The 18,949-nt window shown below is 44.1% G+C and overlaps 2 protein-coding genes across 5 annotated transcripts in view; one reads left to right on the forward strand and one right to left on the reverse strand.

Moving 5' to 3' along the window:
* The window catches only part of SORCS1 (sortilin related VPS10 domain containing receptor 1), a 572,961-nt gene that overhangs the window by 327,238 nt on the left and 226,774 nt on the right, over positions 1–18,949 (forward strand). The gene's annotated exons all lie outside the window — the stretch shown is intronic.
* LOC133776022 (uncharacterized) lies at positions 13,840–17,350 on the reverse strand. Its single transcript, XM_062214678.1, has one exon. The coding sequence runs from the start codon at positions 16,381–16,383 to the stop codon at positions 14,953–14,955; it is 1,431 nt and encodes a 476-aa protein (XP_062070662.1). The 5' UTR covers positions 16,384–17,350; the 3' UTR covers positions 13,840–14,952.

Here is an 18,949-nt window from a genome sequence, read left to right on the forward strand (position 1 = left end):
TTTCTCAAAAGGGAAGCCTGACTACAGAGCATCTCAGCCAAGAGAGCAGTCAGCTCCTCCATCCCTGGCTCCATCTGTCCCTGTGCCAAGCCCAAGGTCAAGCTTCAATTCTAATGTCCAAGAACTTGGAGGAGCCTTTTAGTCTGGGAGCTTTTTTTTTTTAATTGTATGCCTGTATGGTCCCTAAACACACTGAAAAAAAAAAAAAAAAAAAAAAGGAGATACTGTCTTGGTAAAAAAATAAAATAACAATGCAGACTGTATGTGAATTTGACATCTTGAATTGCACCTCACATCTTCTTTTCTTTATGACTGGAAGTAAAACAGACAACGTCTATGAGACACTCTTGGCTGTCCCCTGAAAAAGTTCAATACCCTTTTTATTTCCTTTTGCTCTTATGATTCAGCTTTAAAGTTTTGTAGGAAACAGGAAGAAGCGGTGTGACCACTAGTCTGTGGCAGGGTGAAGGAGCTGAATGAATCTAAGAATGTGGTTGACTTCCTTCTACCTGCATTTTGGCAGTGCTGAACCTTGGTCAAGGGCATAGATTCTGGGGCAGTCAGGCTCCACTCAGATTTCAGCCTGGGGAACACTGGTGTTGGAGCATGCACTTCCCTCTGCAGTGGAAACAATAGCATGATGAAGGGTGTGGTGAGCCCTAAATGAAAGAACTATCCCTCAGCACCAAGATTTTATCTAGTGCTAGGTTTTGCCTTTTCCAAACTCAAAATCCATTGGTTAGATTCAGAAGCTCCTGTTGAATAAAAACTCAACTTATAATTGCAAAAGAGGAGAATTTTTCTTCTCTATTCTTAAGAAAGATGGTATGAGGGTACTTCAGGAAGTCTTTGCTTAACAAAAATGTGTTGAATTTGATGGAACTGATGAGAAACCAAGTTTATTTTCTGCTTAGAAAATTTGTAGAAAAATGGATTTGAAAAATTTGGTTTATATATACAAGATCAATTTTTTAAAAGATTTATTAATTTGAAAGTCAGAGTTACAGACAGAGAGGGAGAGCTGAGATCTTAAATCTACTGGTTCACTACCCAGATGGCCACAATGGCCAGGGCTCAGCCAGGCCAAAGCCAGGAGCAAGGAGCTTTACCCAGTTCTCTCATGTTGTTGCAGGGACCAAAGCATGTGGGCCATCTTTGGCTGCTTTTTCCAGGCCGTTAGCAGGGAATTGGATCAGAAGCTGAGCAGGAGCCAGCATTGTAGTGTAGTAGGTAAAGCCGCTGTTTGCAGGGCTGGCATCCCGTATAGATGCCTGTTTGAGACCCGACTGCTCCACCTAGGAAAGCTGTAGAAGATGGCCCAAGTCCTTGGGACCCTACCTGCATGGGAGACCCAGAAGAAGCTCCTGGCTCCTGGTTTCGGATCAGCTCGGCTTCAAACGGCCATTTAGGGAGCGAACCAACAGATGGAAGACCTCTCTCTCTCCCTCTCTCTCTCTCTCTCTCTCTCTCTCTCTGCCTCTCTGTAACTCTACCTTTCAAATCAATAAATAAATCTTTAAAAAAAAAAAGCAGTGGAGCAGCCAGACTGAATATAAGATCAATTTAATTCGTTATTTCCAAGACGCATCTATGGAAAAACATCACTCCAGGGAAAAAGAGTGCATTTGTTTTGGAAGAGGCATTGTTTGAGGTATGGAGAAACATGGATGGAGGTAAAACAAAAACTATAGGGAAGAAATTCTTAGAGACTTACATCTTGCAGTCATTATTTTGTCTTATATACAGAATTGGCCACTCTGGAATAGAAGGAATTTCAGAAAAAGTAAAAGCAGAGATCTCTAACTGTGATGTAAGCCACAGAATCTCCTGGTTTTAATTACTACCCCAGCTAAGGAAAGCTGTCTGGTCATTTTGCCTTCAATACATTTTCCCATATACATGCGAAACCATACAGCTTTGGGTATCTTTCTGCTTCTGCGGACACAGATAACGACAGTTATCTTGTTAGCTCATTGTGTGGGAGTGAATGGCAGGAAGTCAGAAATACAAAAGGATGTGCACTTACTGAGTTTAATTCAATATTCAGCAACTGCACTACCCCAGGTAAAGGAAATGGGAGAAGATACGATTGATCCCAACAGAACAGGCTTTTGGAAGGATTCTTTGGAAGAGAAGTGGTTTAAACTGGATCTTGGACAATGGGGAGAAGTAAAGACATTTTTGACATTGCAACATAAAGAGGGAATCATTGCAGATGACAAAGGAGGCTGTGGTGATTGGGGCTGTGTAAATGGATTCTCCAAATGGCTTTACTTCAGAAATTCTGTTTTGACCCAGCTGCTGGGTATTACTACTGGCAGAGATGCTGAAGAAGACTGCTTGGGAAGTGGCTTTTGTAACGAACCGCCTGGTGAATGCAATTACTTGGAATGGAATCTGGCCAGGGCAATTGCTGTTAATATCACTACCCTTGCAGAAAGTTTCCAGGGAGCCTTAATGACTCTATGTGGTCAGGAACTCTGTTTTACATTACAGTGAAAATCCTGCAAAACCACAGCGGAAATCACCAGCCAAGAAAAATCACTTTTTCTTGTGTGGATCTGCAAATTCATTATCTGGATTCAAAGGGGAGGGCCAGCCAGTAGGGTCTAGGGGCTCTTGAAGGAGAGGTGTGATCCAGAGAGCTGGTGCTTAGTCAATAAAACCATTTATTGCATCATGTCCTAAGTGCCATTTAAACAGAACTTTATATTGTCAAGAGACAGCCTAGCACTCAGTGCTGCTATTTGGTCTTTATCCAGACATAGACATTAGCAGGAGAAAGTTTTTTATCTGCAGTCCCTGAATCCTCCTGACTGATGTAAACCCTGTCTCTGCATCTGTCCTTCCTTCTTTCTTTCTCCAAAGCAGATCATTATGTTAGCAGAAAACCTTCTGATGGTGTCGCTGACCTACATTGCAGTACAAGCTAAGTAGCCACAGAAGTAATCTAGAGATGAGAAAGAAAGGGAAGACTCCTTGGGTTCTCCTGAGTTAATCTCATTGTGCTAAATTGCAGAGAGAAGTAGGATGGGGAACATTTGTGCTTTTCTCCCATGCCTTTATTGATATTCTGCTCAGGACTGTGGGAATTAAAATACAGAATCTCAGATTCTCTTACTGTATGATAGTAAGTGAGTGGGACAGGATGTTGAAAAGAGCCAAGCAATTATGCATTTGTCACGGGTGATATGAGGAGGTGGAGTTTTCCTCATTTGAATGGCATCTTCTCTGATCAGATGGGCTCTAGTCCCACAGAACTTTGGTTGCTATCTAATTTGTAGATTTAGTATTATTCTGAATACATGAGGGAAGAGAATGTTCCATAGGGCATCCTTTTCTGTATTTCCATTAGATCATTGTTATACATATATATGTAAACATATATAATATATAATAAATGTTTTCCCAGATACCACATGTAAATCAGTTCTCTGATGGCATGAGCCCAGCCCTGGGAACTATGAATGGTAAGCCAGTTAACAGGCTGAGTGGCTTTGAGCCACTTGTCTAGTCTTCCTGGCATGTGGGAATAAAATGCTTGGTTGGCATCATAGGATCTTTTTACTTTTAAATGAGTTAAATGGATACTAACCTTAAGATCTAATGCTACAGGGTTTTTTCTACTTAACATATTCTAGCTCCTCTGATGTCTAGTGCTGTCTGCTCTCTTTACCTGACCTTTACTTTGTAAAACTAAGTGGTAATTTGCAACTGCTGACTTTCTGCATGGGGGCCCTGAATGTAATAGATTCCAAGCCTTCTAAGATCAGAGGTACATTTTCATGGAGTAAGTTAATCCTTTCAAATCTCTTCAGTTGTTCCTTATCATCCTTATCAGGTTTTCTGATGCTTTTTTGATAACATCCTTTAATCTGACCAATTGATCTATTACATCTAAACACCATTTTAGTTTAATTTGCAGCTGTGATGTCCATTAGCAAGCAATTACAGTGAATGAATTTGAATGTTGTAGGTTGAGATTAAATACATTTTCAAGACTTTAGAAGGCCTGGGGAGTGATAACTCTGTAGTGCTCAGGAAGTCTTGAAAGGGATGACAGTTGGATTCCAAGTGATACGAATAGTTTTGAAATTCAATCTCACGTTCATAGTTTGCACATAATTTTAGCACATCAGTGAAAGGTTGTTCTGGAAATACTGAGTAACAAAAAGATAGTTTGCAGAAGTAAATTTAAACGAATAACCTAACATCAGTGCACTTATTTCCTATAAAATTGGTGCTGTATCTTTAGAAATAATGCTATTCTCTCTGATGGCGCCTGCTTCAATTTTGAGTACATTTCTGTGCTGGGGTGGCTGTAATGCACAGTCACTAAGAGATTCATATATTTCAGCATTGCTTGTGGGCACACCATGCTAAAGGATATCTGTGCTCTAAGTGAATTTTCTAAATAACAGAAGCTGATCTTTTATTTAAATATTTCAAAATTATATTCTCACTGTCATTATTAAAGTTGTCTATATCTGACATTTCTTTCATTATATGATTTTAAATGTTTTTCTTTGTAATGATTGTGGTATTTAAATGATATATTTGTATTTTCTTTATTGATTTTTAAAAAATATTGTTGTGGTTAACATAGTTTTCTTGTATCTGTTTTCCATGTGGATGACAAATCATTCTTAGACAAATGCTTTCTTGCAGCTACATTGCTAAAGCTTTCATTTTGCTACTTCTAATGAGGAATTTTCAAATCCAAAATTAGAAACAAATGAACCTTTATAAAGACCTAATTTTAAAAATTGTATTTTCTAACACTTATTTTACTTATTTGAAAGGCAGAGTTGACAGAGGGTGGGACAAAGAAAGAAAGATCAATCATTCTTCTCCTGGTTCACTCCCCAAATGGCAACAATAGCTAGGGCAGGGCTGGGCAGAAGCCAGGAGCCAGGAACTCTGTCTGGGTCTCCCAAGTCTGTGGCAGAGGTCCAAATAATTAGGCCATCTTCTGCTGCTTTCCCAGATGTATTAGCAGGCAGGTGGATCAGAAGTGGAGCAGCCAGGACTTTAACTGGCACTCTAAAAAGGGATGCCATCATTACAAAAGGTAGCTTAGCCCATTGCACCAAAATGCCATCCCCCAAACAATTACATTTTGTGTTTTTAGTTGGCCTTTGATGAAAGTCAAAGACTTCTGCAGATCTCTTAACTAGTGCCTTCCATGGTAACTTGTGGCATCTGACTGTTATGGATTCTCGTTCTTATTATGAGTAAATGCCATAAATTTTCCCTGCCTCACTTTTGATTCCTATCCATAGCACTTTTAAATGATGGCAGTTGCCTACCACCTGTTGCCTTGCCAATGAAACTTTAGCTTGATTCACACAAATTTCTTGAATGAAAATTTACAAGTCATATCTTTATGTGATGCTGCATACTGGATCTTCAGAATAGAATTGCCTAGTGTTCCTGGAGTAGAGTAAAAATGGATATCTTCTCATATCTGGAAAAAAAGAAGAGAGAACAAGCAACCATGTTGTCCCTGTGTCTGCTTCCACTCCCCCACCTCCACCTCTTCCCTCCAGCGGGGCTGGGTGAGCCCCACAGAGATGTGCCCTGCCACTGTCAATGTGGTTTCCTAGATTGGGAAAGAAAGGTTGTGACCTGAAGTCACACCCCCTTCACTCCTGTACCAGCAACAAGGTGCAAGGTGTTTTGATTTGATTTCCACTTTGAGGTGGGGGTGATGACACTTGAAAGGACAATACAAAATGTATCTGAAGAAGGATACATTGCTAGTTGCTCCTGGGCATTCAGCAACATTTGTCAGGGTTTTATGGTCGTGTCCCAGGTCCCCAACTGTATCTCCTATGAGACTGTACTCTTTAGTTGTTTCAACCAGCATTGAATGAATATTTCCTATAAGTGAGGAAATAGTCTATATATGGAATGAGACAGAAAATATACATATTCTCCATAGTTTGCAAACTGGTAGGAAATGCCTGATACAATGCATATTAAATGTTTAATTCCTAAAGGTTATTGCAAGTCTGAGACAGAGTTCCTTAAAAGCACATGAGTGGACTACCTGGCCCGATTTAAGGTAGTCAGATAGTTGGGAGGCACTCCATGGGGGGATGAAAATAAAAGGGATCATGAAAATACAGAACAATCAGCCCACTCTTAGAAGGGGGTGAGAAACTAGGTAAGGCTCAGCAAATAGCAGCAAGAGAGAATAGTTTCACTGGTTGTCCGTGAGAGTAACTTAGATTTATAAATGGGTGAACAGAGTTCACCTAGTGGGAACCCCAGGTCTACATTATCTATCATGGAGGAGACATGAAGTAATCAGAGCCATCACTTTGGAACCAGGAACTTGATAAAAGAATATTGTGATAGGAAAATTTGAGGTTCAGGAAAATCAGGAATAAAATCACCATATGTTCAATAAAAGGCTAAGAATGGTGGTCAATGGCTAACAATCGGGGAATCTGTGCCATAGAGAATTTCTAGTGCTCTCAGATTCATACACTGTCATTCTCAGATGTAGAAAGAAGCGTCCGTTTTCCTACTGATAAAACCTTTGATGTACACAAAGACTTCTGTGGAAGGATTTTGCTTTTGTGATTTAAACCCAAACCCAAATAAGAGAACAGTATTACCTGACCTTAGATTTCAGAGGGATTTCCTGATATTTGTGGATGCTTTGCTTTTCTACAGCAGAGATCTTTTGTGGTTTCAGGGTGTGTGTAGTTAGTGTACCTTCTGTCCATCGCTTGAATCAAGACACACAAGCAACATGAAAACTCGCTCCATCGTGTCCCTGACCTAGAAGCTTCTCCTTTTCAAGTGATGTTTACAGATGTCTGAATCCCCAAACATAATCCTCCATTGTCTGTTCTGAAAAACAACATTTCACTATAAATTTCCCCCAAGAGCATGGGATTAATTATTTCCATGCACAATTGTTAATTACGTTTCCAAACTGCAGCTGATATGGCAACTAACCAAATTAGTCCCCAAGCACACTGTCCTTGAAATAAGAAGAGATTTTCTCTGTGGCAATGCTTATGACAAATACTTCTTTCACTGTCTCTCCCATCAATGTGTTTTCGTTACCTGTGCCTTGCCCAGCTGACTTTCTTTCTAACACTCAGGTTTCAAAGTGCCTCCTTTTTCAATGCTATTCCCATAAATTGGTCCCATATCCGCCTCAAATTTAACCTTTAAGATAGGCTGACTGTTGAATGGTTTGATGTCAGATTCACTAAATGGAGTCATCTGTTCAGTAGATGTTTGGAGATTTTGATATGAAAAATGGCTTTGTAGAAATCAGCTGTAATAGGGAACTTTCCCTGGCAGTTGTCTGCTGTAAGCCTAGATTGGGAGGCTGAGAGAAGATGCACAGTAATGCATCTCGTTGCATCCTGTGGCTGTTAGCATTCCAACTGACACCACATTCAGAACCCTTTTTATCAGTTGTTCCTTACTTTCAGAGAATGTTCTACTCTCCCTACATTATTCACATCAATCAATAAGCAATATACCAGCTGGAGAGAGGCCAAAATGTGTCATTGAGATAATAAGACCTGAAGAGCTGATAGGTGCTCAAGAGGGGATACTGAGCATTACCAAGGTCCAAGACAGCCTGGATTTTGAGTGAAAAGCTTCATTGATGCTCTCAAGAGGGTATCTAATCACTCGAATGTTTAAACTGTTCGGCGAGTAAGCACTAGTGCTGGATATCAAGAAGATTGTGTGTGTTTCTGTGTGTACTTGTGTAGATAAACAATTTTTAGCCACTAGATATGCTACAAGTGTGGTTAGGTGCCCAGTTTTCCAAATTTTCTGAACCAGTATGTGGTTCTTTTACACAGTAAAATATGCTTCTTTGTAAAGGCGAAGGTGTTCTGAGGCATGATTCTGTCCTTGTAAACCTGTTTCATCAGGAATGCCACCCTCATTCTTGGACAGTGAGTTGTATTTGTTGGTTAAACTTCTCCTTTTGGATCTTGGCAAGCTAACTGATTCTGCTTTGGTGAACAGAGGTCTGCAGCTAAGATCTGTCTTTAAGTTGGTTTCATCATAGAAGGGAGATTCAAAAAATTCATGGGAATTAAATGAAAAGATGTTTACTTTAGTGCTAAAAAGATTTGAAATCCATGCATATAACAGAGCTTGTTGATGTAAAATGTGTATTATGCAAAAACCATGCATAGATTTTAAAGTGTTGCCAACAGTGAGCACATCACATATGATGTAATGTAAAGAGAAGTGGCCAGTCTGAACAGAAGAGAGGAGGTATCAGTCCCTGATGAAGGATCATTCCTTCCTTCATTCCATCTCTGTATTTAAACCAGCAATGAAATTGGATTTTTGCTTTGTTTTGTTCTGTTTTGTTTTACTTAAGAAAGAAAGAAAAAGAGAGATGGAGAGATGGAGAGATGGAGAGAGAGAGAGAGAGAGAGAGAGAGAGAGAGAGGGAGAGAGAGAGAAACTCTCATCTTCTAATTCAGTACTCAAATGCCTGTCAGATCCAGGGCTGGAGTTAGGAGCTGTGGGTGACCTAGAACATTTAAGTTATTTGGCCCCAAAGTCTGTAGCGTTGGTGGTTCACTGGTAAGCCACAACACAAAGACAAAGTAGCCCCTTGTATCTGGTTTGTACACAATCCTGCAAACGTTCTGGAAAACAGACATAGCCTTTAGGAAGTCTTACATTCTTATGCTGGCTTTATGTAAGCATGATCTAGGAAATATTTTTTTCATTTTTCACAATGACTCATGGAAGCAAGCAGTTACTTTATGTGGTCTCTGAATCCTACTGGTGCATTTAATTATTTACTCACAGACTACTTTTTCTTGCTTGAGCAATCAGAACCATAGCTTAAAGCTAAAGTGTTAGAAATCACCATGCACTTAAGTCAGTTCCAGAAGTGACAACATACCCAATTGTGCTGATGCATCAAAATTGGAAGCTTGGTCTGTGTGAATTGCAGCAGAATAGTGCAAGCAGGCAATTCTGATTCCATGTGAGAGGTCCTGCTTGATCCTTTTAGCCAAACGCTACGTTTGCGGCAATACGTATAATATTTCTTTTTTTTTTTTTGCGTATAATATTTCTGCTTCTGGTTTTACAAATTCACTGTTAAATTTAAGCATCCTCGGCTTTCTTACAGGAAACTGAAGAATAAAATGACAGAAACTAGTTCCCTTTATAGGACCCTGAATAACTGGTCCCTCATATTTCAAAGGTCAAGTTTTGGATTAGAGAGTTTTACTTTTCCATTCATCTGTGTCCATTGTCTTTTATTATTATTTTATTTTTGGGATTTGTGAATTAGCTTTACCTTCTACATCCTTGTGCCATTCTGGGGTGAGCTGCTGCTTGAGTACCCAGATTGCGCAATCAGATTTGCAACCTGTGAAGAGCCATCAGATGGGAGCGGCTGGCTGCATGGACTGAGGTTGGTAAAAGCAAATTGGCCATCTGTGTGAGGCTGGTGTAGACACATAATGGAGATGAGACTGGATAGTATTCAGATTGATGTTTTACCCCAAGGGTGGTTGGAGGGGTTTTGTTTTGCATGGTTTTCGGCAGACCTGATTTAAAAATTCATGTTTGCACCTGGTTGTTTGTTCCTACTTTGTGTTTTTCACATATTCTGGCATAGCTTAAAAACCTCCTCAGCAAGAGACTAAATTGGAAAAGGGTTGTACTCGTAGCTTAGAAAAAAATCTGTGCAGTTTTCACGAAAATTACCAAAGCATAGATGCTGGACTGAAAAGAGAGGGTGCTTTTCAGGTTAAGATTCCCAGGAGTTAAGAGTGATACATAGTTTACTTTTCATTCAATCTTAGAGAAAAACAGCCTTTAGCCAAATGATGTCTTTGAAAAATATAGGTATTTGGAATCCCATTGCCGGTAAAATCCAAAATGCTTGGAGATATTTAAAGCTCTAGGAACAGACAAAATGAACCAGAACGAAATGAAACTGTTTTCCCCAGTAGATAATCTTACTGAATCTCTTAAAAATGATAGAACAGTGAAAAAAAGTGGTTTTCCTAGCTGAGAAAGGCGCTGTCTCTTCGAGGTAAGATTTCTTCTTGGTTTCAGTTGGAATGTCTAATTAATCCATGGATGAGCCCAATTAAATTTGGTTAGTGTCCAGGGAGCTCAGTTTCAGATCAGTTAGTAACATTTCCTATTTTCCAAGTTTATGTTCCTCCTTCTCTCTCACTCTTTCTCTCTCTCTCTCCTCCCTATGGGGGGGGGGGGGGGAGTTGTTTAGCCTCAAGGCTGAGCTTTAATAAACAAAGTGACCTTTACATTGTAGCCAAAAGAAGTAAACAAAATCTTACAGGTACAGTGTGTTATATATTAATGTTAGCAGTCGCAAAACACACCGAACACCGGAGTAAGGGAAAGGGTTTATTGGGGAACACCCTACAGACCGGAGTGAAGGGGCGGCGAAGGAAAAAGAGAAAGAGAGTATAAGAGAGAGAGAGACAGAGGAGAGAAGATAAAGTAGAGAGACGAGCCAAGAGAGAGGAGAGAGCACAGGAGAGAAGAACCAAGAGCCAAGAGAGCACGTGTTCAGGAAAGGCCCTTTTAAAACTTTGCCCGAGGGCGGGCAGGGAAGCAGGAGCAGCGAATCCTATTAGGATGGGGGTGGAGCCTGGCTCAGGTAGCTGGGCCATGCGGCCACCTGGCTAAAACTGCACCAGTTTCCTAACACAGTGGGCAGTTGAGCTTTGGTGGGGTGAGAGGTAGGAGTATAATGCAGCCCTAAAAGACTTTACCTTCAGGGAGAAAAACAAATTTGATAAAGGGAGCAGTGAGAGATGCTGCAGTGTTAAGGAAATCTAAATCCGGAAATTTTGTACACTTAGATTTAGGAGCATGATGATGCTTTAACAATGGGCAGCTTCCATTTAACACCAACTTCCTGTGTGCTGTGTCTGTGTTACCATAGGTTTACCTTGATTTCAGAACTTGTTAGCTGTGAGTATGTAAATGAAGCCGTTCCTCACTGTGCACAAAGAAATTGCAGAGGCTTTATTTGCGTATTAGGGAATTGCCCATTTTGCTAACTGACTGCAAAACTTAGAACACAAATGCCAAGATTCAGTGCCATGTTGTTGGACCTCTCAGTTGCAGAGATGCCCACTTGCTCGAGAGGACGCCCAAAAACCCAGACTCCAAACCAGCTGATGCAAAAAGCATGAGGTATTTATTGTACGTTTGCACAAACGGGCCCCCCACCTCAGGCAGTGAGGAGCATTGAGCGGCAGTTTTACACAGGTTATATAGGCAACGAATTAGCATATTCCTAACGCATGCATAGGATTGGTCAGTTCAGAGGGACCGTTAGCATATGGGAGAATGCTGGCGAAGAATGCTGGTGGAGAGTGCTGGTATAAAATGCAGAGGTGGCACGGGATTGGTTGGTTCGGAGGGACAATTAGCATACCGGAGAATGCTGAGGGAGAGTGCTAAGGTGTTACAGGATTGGCCGGTCGCAGTGACATCATAAGTGTGCGCCTAGAGACCCTCCGAAGGGAGGGGCAGCTCTGCTCTGGGGCGCGCCCAGAGGTTTCCTGGAGGGGAGGGGCAGCTCTGCTCTGGGGCGCGCCCAGAGGTTTCCTGGAGGGGAGGGGCAGTTCTGCTCTGGGTAGCATCTAACCTCTTAAGAAGCCCCTGATATTTGCCCAGGCCTAGTTTCCTGTCCCTCTCCCCCATAAGGGTCCTTCATTCCCTCCTTTTCTCTTTGCACAGATTTTAATCCTAAAATCTATTGGACCTCGGAGATCTTTGAAGCTTGACACTGGTACTGTTGAGTCAGCACCCGGGTTTGGAGTTAAACTTGCCAAGCTAGGCGAAAGGGTGGCTGGCAAGAGGGGTGGTCTGGGGAGAGCCTGCCTCACTGGAGGGAGGGAACTCTGTTTTTGCTGGACTGGGTTGAGTCCCACTGACTGGGGACTGGGAGCCATACACGCCCCAATAGTTAAGACTATTTTTAGGGATTTTTGTCAAATTATTTTGGTCAGGTACATCCCAGGTATCTAACCCAGTAACCAGTTGACATACGTTTGGGTATAAGGTGGGCCACCATGCCCTGGGGGTATGTAACCACTAACAGACCAGGCCACCCGTCCTGTGGGGGAAATTACTTCCCGCGTTAACAATTGTGGAGCATGGGGATTGGAAAAACAATGGGGAAAGGCCAGAAACATCACAAATATTAAACAGTTTTTGAAAGTCTTAGCTTGAGCGGGTTCTGAGTGCGCTGGAGCTTCCATTTGGCTGGTCTATCCGGATCCTCGGGGCCCTGGGGGGGTAGTGCTCGCTTCACGTGTGAGGCGTGGACCCAAGCAGCGATTCCATCGACCTTGAGAGCGGTGGGAGTTGTCAACAGCACAGTGAAAGGGCCTTGCCACCGGGGCTCTAGAGTTTTAGATTCGGACATACACGGCATCACCGATTTGGAAAGGATGTGGGATAGTTGTCGTCTTGGGTTGGTAGGCTGCTGCAAGAGGTTTCCAGACCTGGTTCTGGATGATCTGGAGCGCTCTCAACCGGGCCTGTAACCTAGGGGCATCGGCAACGGAGTCACTGGCAAGGTCAAGCAAGCCTGCTATTGGTGGGGGCCCTCCACAAAGGACCTCGCATGGTGTCAGTCCGCAATGAGAGGGCGTGTTTCGGACCCGGAACAACACCATAGGGAGGAGTTGGACCCAGTCTTTAACGCCAGTCTCCAACGCTAATTTGGTCAAGGCGCCAGATGTTGGGTCTTAGTCCACCCGTACAAGGATGGACTGGGTCCGAGGAAAGGTAAGTGCGCGCCGCTCGCCCGTTCCCCAGCCTCCTGGTCCCGGAGACAATCAGACGCAGCGGGGAGTCAAGTCTAGCAAGGACTCAGTCACCTTCTGCATAATAGTACCTTTTATAACACAAAACTGCAGAGTCATTGGGGCAGGGCTAAGGACCAACCAATTACTTAAAAAACACCTTGGGGGGGGGATTTTTATAGGACTAGCCCTATGTCTATACACTTGTTACTAGTTTTGTTACCTCCCTTGTTGTTGCGCAGCCAATTAGTTTTAGTGGTAAACAACTTTGGATTCCGCCCATCTTACTTCCTCTGGGCGCCATCTTACTTGGCTCCGCGTGGCTTCGTTTCGCGCAGTTCGGTCGGGGGCACCCTGGAGCAGCTGCGCATGCAGAGCCCCCGGGCCTGGCCTGGCCTGGCCTGGCCGCGCTCATGCCCCACAGATTCCCCCTTTTTGTTTTAGCACGCGGTCCCTGTCTTAGGTTGCCCCCAGCCGTCCTTGCCCTTACCCGTCATTGGTAACCCAGGCAGCTTGGCCATGAGCCCTGTCTTAGGTTGGTGCAGGACGCTGGGTGCTTTACCCGTCTTGGGGTGTCGCGTGACTTGTAATTATGGGGGCGTGATGAGCTTTCTCCACCGCCTGTCTTAGGTTGTTCCGGTCCATCCGGAATCTTACCCGTCATTGGCAATGTGGAGAGCACCGGGGGTGCTTCCCCAGTTCAGGGGATCATAGCCCTCTGTGGCTAGCAGCCTCTGGTAATGAACCTCAACCTGTCTTACCCTAGTTGCCTCTATGCGCTGTTGTATAAACTGTATAAGCCTATTCGTTATGCATGGGCCAATAGCAAGGATTAAAAGCAGGGCAAGAAGCAGTCCAAGAAGAGAGAAGAGGTAGGGAAAGAGTCCATTAAGGCTCATCCAAAAGAGGCTTTTTTGGAGTACACACTAGATTACCCTGGAAACCAGAAATAAACACCTTGAACATAAGAGTTAGCACACAAAATCCGCACATAACTTAGAACTATTTAATAGAGCTAAAAAGAGCTTACATGACCTAACTTTAGAAATGGCAGAGTAACCCACTAAGCAGACACTGTTAAAAAGAGACACTATAGTTTTTGCAAAAGCAGATCTGTAAAAGAAACAAGTTTAAAGCATATTAAGGACATATAAAAACTTGTAAGACCACCTTAGCTGGAAAGCAAAAACACGAATACAACATAGGTCCGACATCATCTACAATATTTTAATACACTGCATAATTTAAATAGACTTAAACAGTTGTTACTTTAACAAATTTAGAGTCCCATCCTTTGAGAGTTCCAGGGATCCTACTGGAAGTCCCAAAGTTGTTAGACTCCATTTGAGAATTTAAACTGTTAGAGAGTCAACCGCTTAGCCAAAAACTAGTACGTATAACCTGAATATTTTAACCAAAGCTGTGGGGCAGATCTGATCAGAGTTAGGTAATCACTCAAACATTAAAGACAGACAAATCCAATAAAACACGAAACCTTCAAGACACGTGCAAACTCTTAGATAAGTTAACTACAGCAGCACAGAAAAGAGCTGGTCATCAGCATAGAAGCCCGTTGCTTAGGACAGGGAAACACATCTGAAACAAAGCGGCAGGGAATGAGAGGCTTCCGTAGTGCTGGAGAAAAAGTTTCATTAACTGCAAATAAAGACTCATTAGGTTGGAAAGGGTTAATGGATGAAGGTTTTTGTTCCTTTAGGTAAGGCCAGTGGTAGCCAAAGGCATTTTTTCTTCCTAGTGAGGACAGCATTGAATTGTAAATGGAGAGGAAAAAAGCAGCCCAAGGACTAGTCTCCCCTAGAGTATCTGGCTGTGGTCTGCAAGGGTGCAACAGGCTACACTGACTGGAAGAGAGTGCAGAGAAAGGCCGTGGTCCCCCATTTACAGGGAAGACTGTGCACGTCGGGGCCTAGTAGGACTGGCTGTGAGGTTGGGTAGGCACGCTGTTTACAAGATGGCGGCGGGTGATTTAAGGGAGGGGAATAACCAAAAAGGGGTGGCCACATGGGCGGAATTGGAGGCGCAGTGCCTTAAGGCAGTGTTGGGCTTTTAGGGGTTGCTGCCACACCTGAAGGCTCCACCTTAGTTTTAACTGCCTCTGGGGATTTACGAGCCTCCCTCAGGCCAGTGCAGGCCTTCCCTTTCCTCCTGCTCCTTGTGGATCCTTTTTGTTGTAAATCCTTTCTGCCTCCTTCATTAAATCTTGTATAGTATATCCCTGAAGCCCCTCTAGCCGCTGCAATTTATTGCGGATGTCCGGCGCTGACTGTCCTATAAAGGACATGATTACATCTCCCTGCCGGTCCTCTGCCAGGGGGTCAAACGGGGTGTACATACGGTAGGCTTCCATTAATCTTTCTAGGAAGCCTGCCGGCGTTTCCTCAGCCCCCTGCACTACTGCACGTACCTTGGCCAAATTGGTGGGGCGCTTTCCAGCCCCTCTGAGACCCGCAAGGAGAACCTGGCGGTAAAGACGAAGTCGCTCCCTACCAGCAACGGTGGTGTAGTCCCAATCAGGACGGGTTAAGGGAAACGCCTCCTCGATTTCGTTTGGCAGTAGGGTCGGTCGGCCATCTGCTCCAGGGACGTTTTTCCGTGCCTCGAGGTAGACGCGCTGCTTTTCCTCAGTGGTGAGGAGGGTCTGCAGAAGCTGCTGACAATCATCCCAGGTGGGCTGATGAGTCAATAAAATTGACTCGATCAGCCCAGTCAGAGCCTGGGGGTCTTGAGAGAAAGAGGGGTTATGGGTTTTCCAATTGTAAAGATCGGAAGCAGAGAATGGCCAGTACTGCATCTGGCCAGCCACCGAGCGAAGAGGAAAAGCCTGCGAAGTCCAGACGCTTCCCGAGCCCCCTGCCTGCCCCCGACGGAGGCGCAGGCGGCTGGAGGGCGGGGAAGGCGCTGAGACTTCTTCCCCTTCCCTCGTGGAATCAGGGGATGGTGCAGAAGGCTGCACATCCCGCTCTGGTTGTAGTGGGGGTTCCTGCGGGGGAGCAGGTTGGCTGGGAAGATAGGGTGGGGGAGAGTCAAGGAGCAGAAAGTCCTGATCAGCCGGAAGAACCGGTGGCTTGTCAGGTTTTGGACCTCGAATCTCCTTCAGAGGGAATAGGGAGGAGGTTGGTACAACCGGGATAGGAGGAGGGGGTATCGGGGTCCGTATGGGCTCCGTCGGGAAGAAGGGTTCTATCCAGGGAGGGGGGTTACGTGAAAGATCCTCCCACGTGGTAATGTAGGCCACCTGATCAGGGTGTCCATCGGATCCTGGCCGAAAGACGCGCTCCTTAATCTGTAAAATAATATCGAGGTTAAAAGTGCCGTTCCTTGGCCAGCCGACCTCGAAGGCCGGCCACTCTGAGGAACAGAATCTTGCCCATTGTTTCTTTTTAACCTCCACTGAGAGGTGGCGCGCGCGTTCTCGAACGTCCTTCCAGTGATCTAGAGTGAGACTTAAAGGGGTGGTTATTTGTTGACCCTTGCGTATAAGGATTTCAGCCCAAACAAAAAGAACAACCATTGCACAGACATATACAGTAAGCAAGACAAAACACATGGCTAGGACAAATCGAACGCTATTGCGCTATTTTTGGGAGCGGCTGCCTGACCAGCCCTCCCCGGGAAGGAGGGAGACTTAGTCTCCGACCCACCTCCAGACCACCCCGAGTGCGTCTTCCGGGGGAACAGACCGAGGGTTTCCCCTCATAACCCGGAGCGTCCTCCGGGTAACGGGCCAAGGGTTGCTGGGCACGCCTGCCTCCCCCACTGGTCCCACAGAGTCAGGTCAGATACTGGCCAGTCAGAATACTCAAGACGAAGACAACAACAGACAGAAAACACTTAATTATACCTCCAACTGGTCCGCAGAGAATGGGTCTGAGGGCGACCTCGAGCCCCACGTTGGGCGCCAAAAATGTTGGACCTCTCAGTTGCAGAGATGCCCACTTGCTCGAGAGGACGCCCAAAAACCCAGACTCCAAACCAGCTGATGCAAAAAGCATGAGGTATTTATTGTACGTTTGCACAAACGGGCCCCCCACCTCAGGCAGTGAGGAGCATTGAGCGGCAGTTTTACACAGGTTATATAGGCAACGAATTAGCATATTCCTAACGCATGCATAGGATTGGTCAGTTCAGAGGGACCGTTAGCATATGGGAGAATGCTGGCGAAGAATGCTGGTGGAGAGTGCTGGTATAAAATGCAGAGGTGGCACGGGATTGGTTGGTTCGGAGGGACAATTAGCATACCGGAGAATGCTGAGGGAGAGTGCTAAGGTGTTACAGGATTGGCCGGTCGCAGTGACATCATAAGTGTGCGCCTAGAGACCCTCCGAAGGGAGGGGCAGCTCTGCTCTGGGGCGCGCCCAGAGGTTTCCTGGAGGGGAGGGGCAGCTCTGCTCTGGGGCGCGCCCAGAGGTTTCCTGGAGGGGAGGGGCAGTTCTGCTCTGGGTAGCATCTAACCTCTTAAGAAGCCCCTGATATTTGCCCAGGCCTAGTTTCCTGTCCCTCTCCCCCATAAGGGTCCTTCAATGTGATGATCAATGAAAGGTGAACAAGGGCAGTTTTGGAAAATCTCACATTGATGGACATACGTAATTCGATTCACTAATGTTTGACTTGCCATAACCTTGCTGGAATGTATCTTTCACCCCAGAAAATTTCCTGCAACGTTTAACCTGAAAGGAACACCACGAATTATCTTTCTTTTCCAATCCAGTACTTTAAAATGATGAAATTTGTGCTCCCAGAGGCTAGGTGACTTTCTGAATGTCCCAGAAACTTTGGGCAGAAATGGTTCCTTTTCCCTTTCTGCTGCAAACTCTCCCTCCCCTGTCACCCACCTCTCAGGAGGGAGACCCATGCTTACAGAGCATTCGCATTTGAAACGCTGGATTCTTTCCTAATTTTATGGTTCTAACACATTTTCTTAAATTTAATCATGTTGAATAACTTCAGTAAGGTAACAAATACCTTGATCTTTGTAAATGCCACTAATGACAGGGAAGCCCATTATAACAATAATATGGATTTGGTCATCTCTCCAAACACAAGGGACTGTTGGAGCCAGAACTTTTTGCCACTCTTTCAGTCAACAAAACATGTCACCTCAGTGTTCCCACTCTCATCGTTTTGTATTTTGTTCTCACAGATGAATTTGTAAGTGCTAAACTTAATCTCAAGACAAAGAGATTACAAATTCAGTTCCAAGGGTCAATTCAGCAACTGTTTTGTGTCTGCTTTGAGCCAGAAATGCGCATACAAGTCTAAAGGGGATCTTTAGTTTCTAGAGTGTGCTCCCCAGACACTTTTTTCTCTAGACGCTTCGTGAGTAGAAATGGATTCTGTGTTTGAAGACTTTTGGCAGATATAAGATGGCATTTTAAAAACTTCATGGAGGTGCTGGTGCTGTGGCTCAGTGGGTTAACGCCCTGGCCTGAAGCACCGGCATCCCGTATGGGTGCCTGTTTGAAACCTGGCTGCTCCACTTCCAGTCCAGCTCTCTGCTGTGGCCTGGGAAAGCAGAAGAAGATGGCCCAAGTCCTTGGGCCCCTGCACCCACGTGGAAGACCCGGAAGAAGCTCCTGGCTCCTGGCTTCAGATCCGTGCAGCTCCGGTCATTGTGGTCAGTTGGGGAATGAACCAGCAGATAGAAGACCTCTCTCTCTCTCTCTCTCTCTCTCTTTCTCTCTCTGCCTCTCCTCTCTCTGTGTAACTCTGACTCTCAAATAAATAAATCTTTAAAAAAATAAAAATAAAAACTTCATGGAAAATTGAGTTAAAGTGTTAAGTCTTTTTGGTGCAAGAGGTTTTTTTTTTTTTTTTGTAAATCTATACATTTGAGAGGGTCTTCAAAAGGGTCTTCTATATTATGAAAAAGTATGCATAAAATTCAAATATGCTTACACCAAAATAAATGTTTCTTTCAGTTCTGTTTTTCCAATTTTTGCTGAGGATGCCCGTTTTTAGAGATTTTGGTAAACCAAAAGAACTTTAAAGACTAGTTTTTTTTTTTTTCTTTATTCTGCTATTCCTCATACTTGCATGAATATTTATGGCGTGTGACTATTAATTTCACTTAGAAAATGCTGTATTCATTACTTTGGCTTCATTTAATCATAATA

The sequence above is a fragment of the Lepus europaeus genome, chromosome 17 (assembly GCF_033115175.1).
Source record: "Lepus europaeus isolate LE1 chromosome 17, mLepTim1.pri, whole genome shotgun sequence".
In the NCBI taxonomy this organism is placed as follows: domain Eukaryota; kingdom Metazoa; phylum Chordata; class Mammalia; order Lagomorpha; family Leporidae; genus Lepus; species Lepus europaeus.

Excerpts from the sequence above, each read along its gene's own strand:
- LOC133776022 (XM_062214678.1), bottom strand. The coding sequence starts at position 16,383 with ATGTGTTTTGTCTTGCTTACTGTATATGTCTGTGCAATGGTTGTTCTT.